The 13,858-nt window shown below is 43.0% G+C and overlaps 1 protein-coding gene across 6 annotated transcripts in view; it reads right to left on the bottom strand.

Moving 5' to 3' along the window:
• PDGFRA (platelet derived growth factor receptor alpha) overlaps nucleotides 1-13,858 on the bottom strand; it is a 64,224-nt gene that overhangs the window by 35,603 nt on the left and 14,763 nt on the right. For all 6 annotated transcript variants that reach the window (XM_053404413.1, XM_053404410.1, XM_053404415.1 and 3 more), the window contains exons 2-7: nucleotides 12,206-12,266; nucleotides 11,093-11,413; nucleotides 5,568-5,834; nucleotides 3,649-3,779; nucleotides 1,497-1,668; nucleotides 1,215-1,404 (exon numbers count right to left, since the gene is read on the bottom strand). In XM_053404413.1, coding sequence (XP_053260388.1) covers nucleotides 1,215-1,404; nucleotides 1,497-1,668; nucleotides 3,649-3,779; nucleotides 5,568-5,834; nucleotides 11,093-11,413; nucleotides 12,206-12,263 — 1,139 coding nt within the window. In that variant the 5' untranslated portion in view covers nucleotides 12,264-12,266. The remainder of the gene's footprint in view (nucleotides 1-1,214; nucleotides 1,405-1,496; nucleotides 1,669-3,648; nucleotides 3,780-5,567; nucleotides 5,835-11,092; nucleotides 11,414-12,205; nucleotides 12,267-13,858) is intronic.

Consider the following 13,858-nt stretch of genomic DNA (forward strand, 5'->3'; position numbering starts at 1 on the left):
GATCAGACTAAATTTGGCCTGTGTTAATTTCACACATTATCAATGCAAGGATAGTTCTGTCCCCTTTTTGCTTGCCTGAGAAGATGTGTGTGTGTGTCATAGCTGTCAACTTTTCCCTTTTCTAGCGAGGAACCCTATTCGGAATAAGGGAATTTCCTTTTTAGAAAGGGAAACATTGACACCTATGGTGTGTGTGTGTGTGTCTGTGTCTGTAATACTCTGAAGCAACAAATAAACAAAACAAAAACCAAAACATTTACATTTATGAGGTGATCTGATTAGTGAAGTGAAGACCTTGCGAGGGGTATAGTAAAATTTAACAGAAATTTCCATTTTCTTCTGTGGGCTTTTTGGAGGGAGGACTGAAAAAATGTATGAAATATTATCTCTTTCAGAATGAGATAAATGCTTTAAACCAATGTTTAATGTAAGGCAATCTACTGTGTTAAAGAATAAACTTTACTTCAGTAAAACTTAAGTAGATAAAGCGAATGTACTGCGGGAGTGGGGGAAATGTATGTTACACTTTACATGGTAATCTTCAAATTTCTCTGAATCACACCCTATTTCTCTAACAGCCTGGTTCTATGCATGGAATTGTAGCCTTATTTTATTATACCTACCTGAGAGTAAGCCCAGTGCACTTTGTGGGTTGTATCCAACAGAGTTGCAAAAGCTGACAGTAAGGATTCTGACAATCGAATAGGGAGGTAAGCAATTTCCCCCTCCCCATGCAGTCCCTTGGAGGGGTGGGAGAGTCTCCGGAGCAGATATAAGTATACACTCACCCATACGGTCAGCTGAGTGACACTGTTGGACGCAACCCAAGGAGACTTGGCTTTTGAGTAGACAAGGACACAACAAACTGTAAGCATGCAACCCTAGGAGTAAACCCTATTGAAGTCACCTGAAGAGATGTCTGAGTAAACATGCATAGAATCATCCTGCACATCTTATAATAAATCAGAAGAAGCAAGTAATAATTCTTAAAACCTGTATGAAGCCAAATAAAGGTTTGAAAAATGCACAAAGATAAGAATAGTAGAGGAATTGGAGAACCAAGAATCTGCCAAGTGGAATTTTCATAGAAATACAGAACAGGCTGCAGATTCTCTAGAGGAGAGATCAATCTACTTCCAAGGAGATACTCTGGTTTGCAAATGGAGAACTGGACAACTAAAACCTACAAATTCCTTGGCAAGCATTTTCTTTACCTCGTCTCCTGGATCTGCTGGGACTTAGTGACAATCTCCGTGAGATTTTCCATCAGAGTCACATTGTCCTTCAGCCAAAACATTTTTGGCTCTGGGTATGCATGCACATCAACTACAAATTTTTTAACTTCATGAAGATTGACAGCTTCCATGGGGTTAAAATGGGGTTCCAGATGAATGAACCCTTTATCTGTAGGAGGACAAAGGTTTCCATGAGTATCTCTCAATGATAGTTGGCATGCTCAATTGAGAACAACAAAGGAAACTAGAAGCAGACTGTACCATGAACTGTGATCACGACTCTTTTCATTTTCTTAAAATCTTTGGTCACGTGAAGAGCAGCACATTCATAATCTCCACTGTCCTCCACTGAAGCATCTGGAATGGTCAGGTTGTAAACCAACTTCTGGTTTGGAATTTTGATGTCCTCAAGTGAAATTGTACCTTTGTTCTTCTGCATAGTTGAAGGATCAGAAAACTTGGTCAAACAACATGGCCACAGAAAACAACTTGGCACCCTTAAGATCCATTATCAGTTTCCAGGTTTCAAAAAGACCCTCAGAGAAAGCCCTATAGTAGATCCCATCTTCATCTCAAGGTCAAATGGACAAAGAGTCAAAGACTTTTTCACTAGTAGACAGGGCACTTTTGGTGGTGGTTCCATATCTGTATCACAGGAGGCATATACACCTCTTCTTTGCAGATTGGGAACAATCATGCACACAGTACCTTGCTTGCCTGTGAAATTCATCATCTAGCCAAGGATATACTAATGACAGCTTATATGCACATATGGGCCCTAGCTGGAGCACAGTAGTTGTGTGACTATTCAGTCAAGTGACCCTGAGCATAACCTATTGAGAATGCTGAAGACTGCAGTCATACATGCTGTCTGTAACAGCCAAAAAAATTATTTTTTATACCGTGAATATTAAAAAATTGAGCCCAAACCTAGAATTAGTACATTTGAAAATAAACATGTCCACAGTGCTGAATGCTAATGAGGTTGAAAAGGAAGTCAGCAAACTGGGATCACAGTAATTTATTTCCATTCGAGTGGCAATGCTACTGATTTTTGTTCCGATTACTTATTCAGGTTTTCAGAAAGCAAAATTAATTTGTAATACCTCCCCCACCACAAAAAACCCATCCCAAACACCTCAGTTTCTGTGATTTAGGCAATTGTCAAAGGAAGGATTCTTTGATCTAATAGATCAAACCACAACACAGCCTTCCTCAAAGGTGGTGAAAAAATTGAAAGCAGTAGGAATAGCTAGAGCTCTTGATGAATATGGAAACTAACAAAATTGGGGCCTACACAAAAATAAAGACTTTTTCTGAGAACTAAAATTGATGTGAAGTAGAAGTACACTGTCCAACTCTTTATTTTCTGAAATCGTGAGAGCGCTAGACCGAAAAAGGGACAACCGGGAATCAAAACAGATGCCAGGATTGGCTTCTGTGATCTGTGATGTCCAGGTTAAAACAGGCCAGTTGGTGGGTTTGATAGATGCCAAGAATGAGATCAAAACATTGTTTAAAAAACCGAAATCCTATTTATGGTATTGCTCATTTATCTACTTAATCACATGGCACATTATGGGCATGGAGAAAAGTAAAATCTTAGCAGCAGAATCAGAATGAATAAGGAATACACTATCATAAATCTAGGCATGGGATCTATTCTCAGTTCACTTTGGCCCAATATGACAATTTATGAGATTTATTCTTCTCTTGTCTTTCTGCTGAGGTAGCTGTGATAAACACTAAGTTGGATCCACTTGCTTCCCATCAAAATCAATGGGACTTCAGGTAGTCATGACTAACTGTTCACATCGATATCAATGGGACCTTAGTGTGACTACCGTCGTCTGGCTCCAGCCCATTGTGATTAATTATCCACTCTTCCACTCTTCCTTTTTATCTCTGCAATAACTTTCTGAAGCAGGATTAGTCCCAATCCAGCACTTTAAGATCCTCTGCTGCACTAGCTCCCAGTTAACTCTGGTGTGCTGTGCTTCAGAGAAGAATCAGCCCATCTGATTATGACTTGAAGTCATTTGTAGAGAGTCATATTCTCACATGTACAGAAGTGTAACATGTGGGCAGCTCCAGAAACACTCCGTTTTTTGTTCTGTTATGTTTTCCAGGTTTGAGGGGAGTGTTATTACTTTATAACCACTGTCCCACTTCCTGTCAACCTCATATGTTACTCATCTCCTCTTAACATCTTGTAAAGTTCTTCAGGTTTACTAACAATAAAGTCTTGGTTCGTGATACCCAGCTAACGCAACAAGAAAATGCTCTCTCATCTGTCTTTATTCTATTTGTTATTTTTTTTTTTTTACCAACCCCCCCCCAAAACCCCACCCACAGTCTTCTTCGGTCACTTATTCAACAACAAGCATTTGGGAAGGGGGGAAGAGATATTTACCACTTTCCCTGGATAATTCCACTGTAAGTTCACGACTTCGTTATCCAAGACCACACACGTTACAACAATGGTTTCTCCTGTCTTATACACGGTCTTGGGGGATTCGATCTCAACATGAATATATGATGTAGCTGGAAGAGGAAAAAGAGAATTTGCACATTTAAGAAATGTTCTGCACATCACAGAGGTTCTTTTGAACAATTTGCTCTGAGTAACTGTTGAGGGGGACCTTTGCACTAAGGCAAAGGGATAAGTCTGTTAAAATAAACCACGGTGCTTTCAGAAACCAGCATTCAACAATTGACATGATTATTGTTAGGTGTTCCATAATGTAAGGCAGTGGCTTTCAGCCAGTGTGCCGTGGCACCCTGGGGTGGCTTGAATGATACTCAGGGGTGCTGTGAGCAACACTGCCCTCTGTTCCTTTTTCCTTCCCTTCCTCCTGTGATACCTTCTCACATCTCTGCCTTCCAAAGATTTGTGTGGCTGCTTGCTGCAGCAGCCCTGGCTACAAGCTCCCCAGGCGAATAGTGCCTCTGGGGTTGGCCAGGGGGTTCTGGTTGCCAGGAACTGAGGTGGCCTCGGCAAGTGGGTAAGGGAGCCCAGCCAGCCAGGCAGTGCACCAGCCTTTGCTGTTGGGAATGGACAGAAAACCAGGAGGCTGAGCAGGCAGGCAGGCAGGCAGGCAGGCGTTGTGCTGGGCTTTCTTGTGCTTGCTGGGAGCTGAGTACCTGCCTGGGAGCTGAGTGCCCAGCACTGAAGGAGAGCCTTTCCACCATGTAGGCCCAGCAGCGCCCGCTGCTGTCACTGCTGCCTCCTGAGGTGAGGTAATTTGCTGGCCTCACATTCACCTTTGGCCAGTCTCTGTTGGACCGCTAAGTCTGGGGGCATCATCTTTCCCGGCCCCCTCTGGGGCAGCATGAGGAGACACCTCTCTTGGGGCAGGGGGTGGGGAGCAGCTCAGAGACCAGGGGGTATGGTGGGGTCCAGGTCAGTTCATATGGGGAGAGGCGGTCCTTGAGGTATTGTGGTCCTGAGCTGTTTAAGGCTTTATAGGTCAAAAACAGCACTTTGCATTGGGCCCAGAAACTAAGGAGGATTGGCCTTGTGTGCCCAAACCGTCTTGTCCCAGTGAGCAACCTGGCCGCTGAATTCTGCAAAAGCTGAAGTTTCTGAACTATCTTTTGTGGGAACGTTCAGGGAGGCAAGGGAGGATATATTGTTTATTAATATCCTTCATAACTAGCGTTAGCAGGTTTTATAACTTGGCAGAGTTTTACATTCCCCTTTTAAACACACAACAGATAGCTGGCTGCAGGCTTGTGTATGCCTCTTACTACCATACAATTGAGTATTGAATTGTATGTTCCTGGTAAGTTTCCTCTTATAAAAGAAGAAACACATGACAATCTTATTTAAAGTCAGTAAAAGTTGTTTACTCACATCAGTTCACAGTTGGATCCCTGAAGCCAGACTTAGTTACAAATAGATACATGTGGATCTACCCCATATGGGAGACTTGGTCCCAATACCCCATTTCTAGCTAAGAAGCTGGTTCAACGAAGGAGGAAGTGAAAAAGAGAGTGTGTGGCAGCATACCTTGTCCTTTTGTTACCTGGACAGGTAAGGTCACGCCCACCTCTAGTCACATGCAAAGGAAGGATGTTCCAGCCAAAAGGAAACAGGAAGTTTTTGACTGGCTGGACCAAACATTCCCCTGCATGTCTTCTCTAGGAAAACAAGGAATGTTGTGTTTGACTGCTCTCAGTGGATTATATCCCACATCTTTAGAGGCAGCCCCACATATAATGCATTGCAGCGATCTATGGAAATAACAAATGAGTTTTTCACTCATGCTTCAAGGGTGTGAGTGAAAAACTCATTTGTCCCTTACATAGAGAAAAGGTGAAAAGAAATACCTTTGTAAATATAGATGACAAATTCACCAGACCGGAACTCCTTTCCCTTAACGGTGGTCTTGCACAGATAGGAGCCTGCGGAGAAGTTTCCGATGAAGCCCTGCCTGTTGTCATAAAAGGCATACACGATTTTCCCTTCTCTGGTCGTCAAAGTTACTTGGGTGTTGGGGTCACTTGTCCGGCAAGGGATGGTGGAGGACTCTTCTTCTTCGGTGATGACAATGAACTCATCTTCTGGGAATGTCGGAACAAAGGGAACAGCTGGATCTGTGAAGAGGGAGATATGTTGAACCATCAACCAGGCTAGAGGAGTAAGTGACTTTAATATCTGGTGACTCAATCCTGTATCCTGTGTGTGTGAAGCTCAGCAGCTCCCACAGATCTTCATTAAAACCCTCCCTTACACTGGCAAGCTGCTGACACAGGGACATAGGGAGCTAGAACCATAGAACTGTAGAGCTGGAAGAGACCACAAGGGTTAGCTAGTCCAACCAGCTACAATGCAGGAATCTTTTGCCCAACATGGGGCTTGAACCCACAACCCTGAGATTAAGAGTCTCCTGCTCGGCTGGAATCAGGCCATCTAGCTCCATACTGTCTACACAGGCTGGCAGTGGCTCTCCAGGATTTCAGAGAGGCAGCCCTCCCAGCCCTCCCTCCTATATGAAAAGGAGATGTTGTGCTACTGAGCTATGGTCGTTCAGTCATCTTCAGAATGTGGTTGAAACGACACACATAACATGGAGAAGTGTCGCTTTGAAATTCCAGTGATAGCTGCTATAAATATGCCAGCTTAAACAACAACACCAGCAACAATCTTAGGTGGTCTTGTAAATCGTCATTGTCATTTTCATGCAAACTGATGCAGTCTCAGAGATGCACATCACCAATGGCTGAGCGGGAATGGGACCTCTGCTACCATACAGAACAGTTGTTAAGAGGGCAAAAGCATTCACGTTATAACATGGCAGTGCAACCCTTCCTTCAGGCCGGGAAAGGGTGTATTTATTTGCTAAACATGTCCAAATTCAGTAGCAGCCAAAGTTTTCAGTTCCAGATTGTAAAGTGTGTGTGTGTGCGCGTGCGTGCGTGCGTGTGCGCATGCTGCAATTTCAGAGAAACACTGCAGATGTGGTAGACATTATTGAATTTAGATTCCAAAGAATCACAGCTTTATTTCTTTTCTTTTCCACAAGCAGGTTTCTAGCCCTTTTGATTGCTAATGTGCAAAGTTTCCCTCCCTCCTTCCTTCCTTCCTCTTTCTTTCTTTCTTTCTTTCTTTCTTTCTTTCTTTCTTTCTTTCTTCTTTCTTTCTTTCTTTTGCGAAGTGTTTATTTTGCAAAATATTTTCCTATTTGAATAATACAGTTTCTGTCAGTCACGGACAGAGGCAAGCAACTGTAAGGAAGGAACTTGAAGCCATTAGGAACTGTTTTTCTAGATCAGATCAAAGTCTTTCTAGGGCAGCATCCTGTTTTCCAGAACAGCCAGCCAATTGCTTTTAATAGGTTTCTTTTTATTTTTGAGGCATGGTTGAAAGTAGTTGGAAAATACTTCAAAAGCCAGAAAATTGCTGAATAAGATCTGCAGTGGCCAGAGGGTGGAGCTGTAGTGTCCTGTATTAAGGCTGAGCAAAATAGTGGTCACAATGAACTCAAACCATGAGTCATGAAGCTGGCTTGTTAAACTACCCAAAGTTTGTTTCAAAGCAAGATCCCTAGTCCGTATGTAACACTAAGCCAATTTTCTTTGGAAGTGAAGGTAATCTTAGATGGAAAGGGGAGTGTGAGAGTCTGATGCTTTGCTCAGGCACATTGAGGCTTGTCCTCATAGTGTTAAACCAGTCTTCTCCAAATTGGTGCTTTGCGTGGCAAGTCCCCTCCCCCATGTGAAATGAAGACACCGGACACAGAATTTTAGGTTAATGGGCATAAAAAGGCCACAACTTTATTGATTACAGAATTGGAAGGTATTGGCCTTAGGCATTGGCTCCTATCGACTACCCGGCATGGGGACCGGGGAGGGTTGTCCACAAACCGTGGGAGTCCTGTTGAAGTACGCCAACTAGGATCCCACGGGTGTCACCACTCGGGGGCGTGCCGGAGGCCCTTACCTCCCTAGGTTTCGGACAAGGCAACGCCCCCCGGAGTCCTCTACCGGACTACCCTTACTTTTGGGGAAGGTGATGGCGCTTCCTTCCCCCCTTCATTTGCATAACAATTGACCCCTGCCAATGCCTAACCGCCAATACCAAAATAAGTTGTGACGTTTGCTACGAGGTAGGCGAAAAAACCAAAAGGCTTGAAGTGCGCCAACTTGGAAAAATTCCTACCAGGCCCCTTGCGGCGACCAACCGAAGTCCATAGCAAGGTCAAGGCTAGCTAAACCTAAAGGGAGGGTGGGATGGGAAAACCGCTCAGCTGGAAAGGGGGCAAAGAGGGCGGTCCCCGGCCGTGCCTAGTCTTAAATAGGCTAGGCTACGCCTCCCCGGCCCGCTGATTGGCGGGCCGGGTCGCTGACACGCCCGGGGATTCCCTAACCACGCGGGGGCAAGGGCCAGCCCCCGCGTGTGAGATGTGGGAGGGATTTCTGCCCGCAACCCCCTCTCCTCCCAGGTCGGAAATGGCTTTCCAGATGTTTTGGACCACAAATTCCTTCAGCCCCAGCTGCCATTGTCATTGTTCAGGGTGAGGATTTAAATTCCAATCCCAACCTTTCTTCCAAAGGAGTTGAAGGTAGCTAATAACATTTTTTAAAAAACAAAACCCAATCACATTACAACCATAACTAAGGCACTGGATGATGGGAAATGTAGTCTGAAATGTCTGGAGTGCAAAACGAAAGCTGCACCAAGCATTGCTAAGTGTGAGGTGCAAACTTGGCCTTTTATAGTGTCACTCTTGGGGACTTTGGGGGAAAGAAAATGGTAGGAGCAAGGAGGAACTCTGGGTGGCAGTGACAAGTTTCACCTCTGAATTTTCCCTTCTTTCAAATTGGAAAGAGGGGGTTTGGCTGCCCTATCCCTCTCACACACACCCCGAAGCCCTGAAATACAAGCTGAAAGTTCCCACAGGAGAACTTTCAGCTCAACACCTCTCTGGATAGCTGCATACTATTCTTGGAAATAACACATGGTAAAAAAATTCAGAATGAAGAATGCAATGTACGAGAAATTACGCAAATCAGAATCAAGTTTTTTCTTGCCACAGAAATGGGGGTGACAGAACTGGCCCTTAGTGCAGAGTATGTATAGCCCAGTTTATAGGCCATTAACTTTTAAACCACCCTTTGGTCTAAAGACAAAGAAACCACATCTCCCAGTGTTTCACATTTTACCATAAAACGGTATTATGCTTAGAAATCCAGTTCTTATTGAAATCTATCTTGTAAAAATAAAGAAGATGGTACTACAAGCCTGGGTGTCTTATATCAAGTTTTTTGGGGGGCAGGCAGTTGTCTATATAGAAAATCCAAACCCAGCCGACAAAGGAATTTGTAATGTGCGCTGTGAGACCTTCTAGTAATCATTCAAACCTAGCAGCACATAAACTTGCATTCCACAAAAGCAATGCATTTGCTTTCCCCCCACAAATGGGATTCTCACAGCTCCCCCCTCCCACATTGCCTTGGGATTGATCCAGTGCACAGACTTTTAATGCTTTCTGCTTCTAATAAAGAAAATGGCTTCCACCTGTGCTTTCAAAATTCTTATGTGGGGGGAGGGAATATATGGGTTCCTTAGAAAATATACTGTTCGTGATAGAAAGAGACATTTTAATTTGAAGAATAGAGAAAGAAGAAGTTTAAGATCTGCAACACTGGCAGCTCGTTTTTTAGTCTATGGGGGAAATCTCAGTCAAGCAGGAATCACTTTTCTGGGCAAGGAGTAATGCCACAATCATTCCCGCTGTAACTACCCCATTAAACAATGGCAAAACTGCACCATATAGTTGCTGGTGGATTTTGTAAAGGCAAGAAGGCTGCCCAAAACTCGACAGGATGAAGCCCTGGGTATCTCTGTCTGTCAGGCCAATCAATCGTCATTCATTCATTGGTTGTTCTGCTCATGGAGGACAAACTTTGGAATGCAATGCATATGCTTTGTGGTTCTCAAACTACTACTAAGTCTCCTGTTTATATGGATCGTTGGGGTGTGCCTTAGTTTCAGAAAGTAATGTGAGACTAATTACCCCACATTACTTTTCAATGCAAAAACTTAAACGTGAGAAACTAACAAGAGCACCCTTTTTAAAAAAAAAGTTTCACATGTTAGTTTTACCTAGAAGGCATTGCATTGCATTGAAAATTAAAATATTCCTGAACTGGTACAAGGAACAAGAGGAGGGAGAAAACTGTGGAACTGAAAAGACATGCCAACTTTCCAACCTGACGCTTAGAAACATTAGTTCCGTATCTTACAAGAAGTCTCCAATGATCAAACAGAACCCCCTTTCCAAACTGTCCTCTGTCTGATGGCTTGGGGGACAGAATGCCCACAAGTGTCATGATATTTGCATGGGGGGGGGGACAGGAGAAAAGCAGTTGGATCTCTCTATTGCCTATAAAATGGGATCCCCTTTGGCCAATCTGTAACAAATCCAGCAGGTATGGTGCTGTAGGCAGAGGCATAGCAGAATGCCTGTGAATGTTCTGCCATTTAGATCGGATGCACCAATGTCATAGGTTGCAGAACAGAGGATGCATCTTGGCTGAAATCAGTGCAAAAACGAAGGTGAAATTAAAACTGAGAATAACCACCGTGCAATGAGATGAGTGTAAGCGAAATGAAAGTGAAACTAAACTGTGGCCTTTGGAAAGTGAAACTAAATTAAACATTTTCAAGTACATACCCCAAATAGTTTTGAAAAGATTCAAGATGCATTCTCTGATTCTAAATCTATCTAAGGGAATGTTTTTTGCACTGTGGTCCAGAAAATCCTGGGGTTCCCAGGAAGCTTTGTCCAAGGCTCCTCAATGGATGAGAATGTTAGTAGTACTCTAATATCATCAAGCTTTCTTGAAAGATCATTTGTCCATTATTCACCTTCACACATCATGCACAGCCACAGAGGACTGTTGGATATTCTGTTGGGTACAAATAAAGCCCAGCAAATTCTGGGAACTGCAAACTGAGCATTGTTCGTTTCCTTTTGCAGTACACACAGGAATTTGCATGCAGGAATTACCAGCAGAAAAGTTGATATGGAAAGAGTTCCCTGTTGTTAGAACAGTGTGAAGCTACTTTCCATTGGAACAAGTCAAGTTTGGACTAATTCCACAAAATTCATCTCCATTTGGTTAGTGTGGTATGTTCTTTGATTGTGATCTGTGGCCAGGTCAGGTTTGAAAATCTAAACATAGGAAAGGCTCTGAACTGGATTTATATGCAGCTTCTAAAATGGTGTGTTTTGATCAATAGAAATGACCAGCATCGTAACGTTCAGTTGCTCCACAACCTTCTCTGTCAAAGAGGTTTCACTATCATGGAGGCTTTATCATAGATACAGTGAAAGGAATCAACTCACCTGGCACAAAGACATAGATGTCCTTCCCCTCCACCTCACCATCTTCATCTTCATCTTGAGAATGATTGTAGTAGCAAGTGTACAATCCAGTGTGAGAAGCAGAAGCATTTGCCACATCAAGCACGGTCACAAACAGGCCGCTGTTGTTCTCCTCGCTTTTAAGGTCTATGGTATGGTTGCCATCGGGTATTGGATGTTGCCAGCTGACTTCACTGTCTCCAGAACATTTCAGGGTGAAGGGGGAATTCAGCTGCACAACCATTTCATCGTTGTTTGGCAGAATAGTCGGAAGCAAAGACTGGCAAGAGGCTAGCCATGGCCCTGTGAAAATAAAAAGTATAATATTTTTACATTGGAATTTGGGGAGGAAATGATCATCTGCTCATTTCTGAACAATGGCCATTTCTATTGGGGGGGACCATAGTTCTGCAGGACATGGAGCACTCACTTTAGTACAGCAGGCTACATCTTTAGTTCAGAATACCAGAACACCAGAGATGGGGAACCCAGCTGGGGGCCAGGAAGAGACCGTATTTCAAGCACAATTGATTCATTTTAAGGTGATTGTTTCTGTACCATCCTTTTTTATGAAGCCACACACATATCCAGTGAAGTCATCACATTCATGCAAGGACTTCTCCTTGTGTAGCATAACTTCCCCTTCATCTCCTCTCCCTGACCACTCTGCTAAAGAGAATTGGAGGAACCCCCAGAACAGATTTGTGGGTGTACTGAGGAAGGAGGAGGAGGAGGAGGAGGAGGAGGAGGAGGAGGAGGAGGAGGAGGAGGAGAAGAAGAAGAAGAAGAAGAAGAAGAAGAAGAAGAAGAAGAAGAAGAAGAAGAAGAAGAAGAAGGAGAAGAAGAAGTTGTTCCATTGTGCAAGTGGAAGTCCTTGCACAAATCAGGCAATTTTGTTGGTCTCCTATATAGACCAAACTCATGCTATTAGCCTCTCCTTTCTCCAAGCTTTCTGATGATACCTCTCCAGCCCAGGCCAGAAAAAAAGTAGTTCAGCTGTTGTGTCTTTGGGTCTAGGCTTAGATAATTTTGATTTAACTATCAGCTCTCTGCTGAAGAATATTGAGCTTGACAAACAATTTCAACTGTGGTTACCTGTCAAGAAGCAGCCCACAATCAGGATTGTTCTTCGGGAGGGACCCATGACGATCATCAACTGAAACAAGAACAGGAAACAAAGGCAAGACATGATTAGTTAGTGAGGGTACAGGAAATGACAACGCTACATCTGCAATCTGCATTAGCACCTTGGAAATGTGGAATGATGGCATTAATCATTCTGTACTGTCAAAAATGACAAATAGTCCTGGAAGCACAAATTTTGGTCGGCTACATTCAAATCTATGTTAAATTCACCAGGGGTACCATTTGGCAGATTAGCACATACATTTCTGTTTATTGCGAACTGAAAAAAGATACCCACAACAAATGCACACGGCACAATCCCTTTCATATTTTCTCAGAAGTTCTGCAGACGGCGGTGGGACTTGCCAGTGTGCATGAGGCTGCAGTCTTAAATCTCAGATGTATTTAAGAGCACGCTTTCGAACCTTGCTGCAAATTTTGCCCCCCTATCTCTTTCTCCAACTACTGAAACCAGACACGATATCTTCAAAAATATGCCAAGTGGAACTTGCAAATTTTCGGTCTCTTACATTCAATGTTTGAAGCAAGATCTTGAGGATAGAGTAGTAAATGCTACATGCAATTCTCAAAAGCATCAGTATTGGGAGGAAGAGAGCATGAATTGAAAGCCTGATCTTGATTAGCCTATTCCACAGACAGCATCCATTTAGTTATGCTCTTCTCCAAATTCCTTTGGCTCATTGAAAACATTATCCTCAAGCTGCAGGAATTTCTTATGAAAACAGCCCCAGAGAAACAGAGGCTCCGCTTTGACCCATCTCTGTTCAGTGCTGAATACACAGATTTTCAAAGATCTTCACCATTTGCAACAAGCAAGGCTGCAGTCCTCTGCACACATATCTGGGGAGTTAGTGCAATGAACATACTCCAAAGGTAAATATGCAGAAGATCAGGATACACATCACTCCACTGAGAGTGAGGGGGGAAATGGTTATCATAGTTTGCTGGGCTTTTAGTATGTCAGGATTTCCATTTTATATAAATATATGGCATGTATTTTTCTTGTAAAATAAATATCCTTGATCATTTAAAACCTAGATTCTAAATGTATGACGACACTCTCTTGCTATACACTAAAAGGGATATAAGACTGGGTCCGTGTTCATATTGTATTTTGTTTCTTGAAGAGCAAGACAAGCAATACATTATTACTATCATTGCATTCTCTTTTAAGTTTGGCAGAGCGAATGGCTGTAAATCAATGGCTAATCTCTCAAGCACAACAACTAACAAGCTTTTTCTCTATGTGCCATGTGTAATTTACAGTCTTGGGTAATCAAGCTGCCCACCTGCTCCTATCTAAAAGGCAAACACCGAACTCTCTTTTCAAGTGAAATTGCCTTTGAACCCAATGGAAGTCTTGGAACTGACTCTGGGATTAGGTGGGTCTGGCTGACGGTGTGATTTGGTGAAGGCTCTACAAAGAAAACATGGGTGAGGTCATTAGGAACATTCAGCAGGTACTGTCTGCCTTAGCAAGCTGGTCTCAATCTGTGCTAAGTTGCATACACAAAATACATGTCAGTGTGCAATTGTCTGTGGCTGAAACAAACTTGATCAGAAACATTTTTGCATTTTATGAGGAAATTACAATTTCTTGTA

Source organism: Podarcis raffonei, chromosome 9 (genome assembly GCF_027172205.1).
Source record: "Podarcis raffonei isolate rPodRaf1 chromosome 9, rPodRaf1.pri, whole genome shotgun sequence".
Lineage (NCBI taxonomy): Eukaryota > Metazoa > Chordata > Lepidosauria > Squamata > Lacertidae > Podarcis > Podarcis raffonei.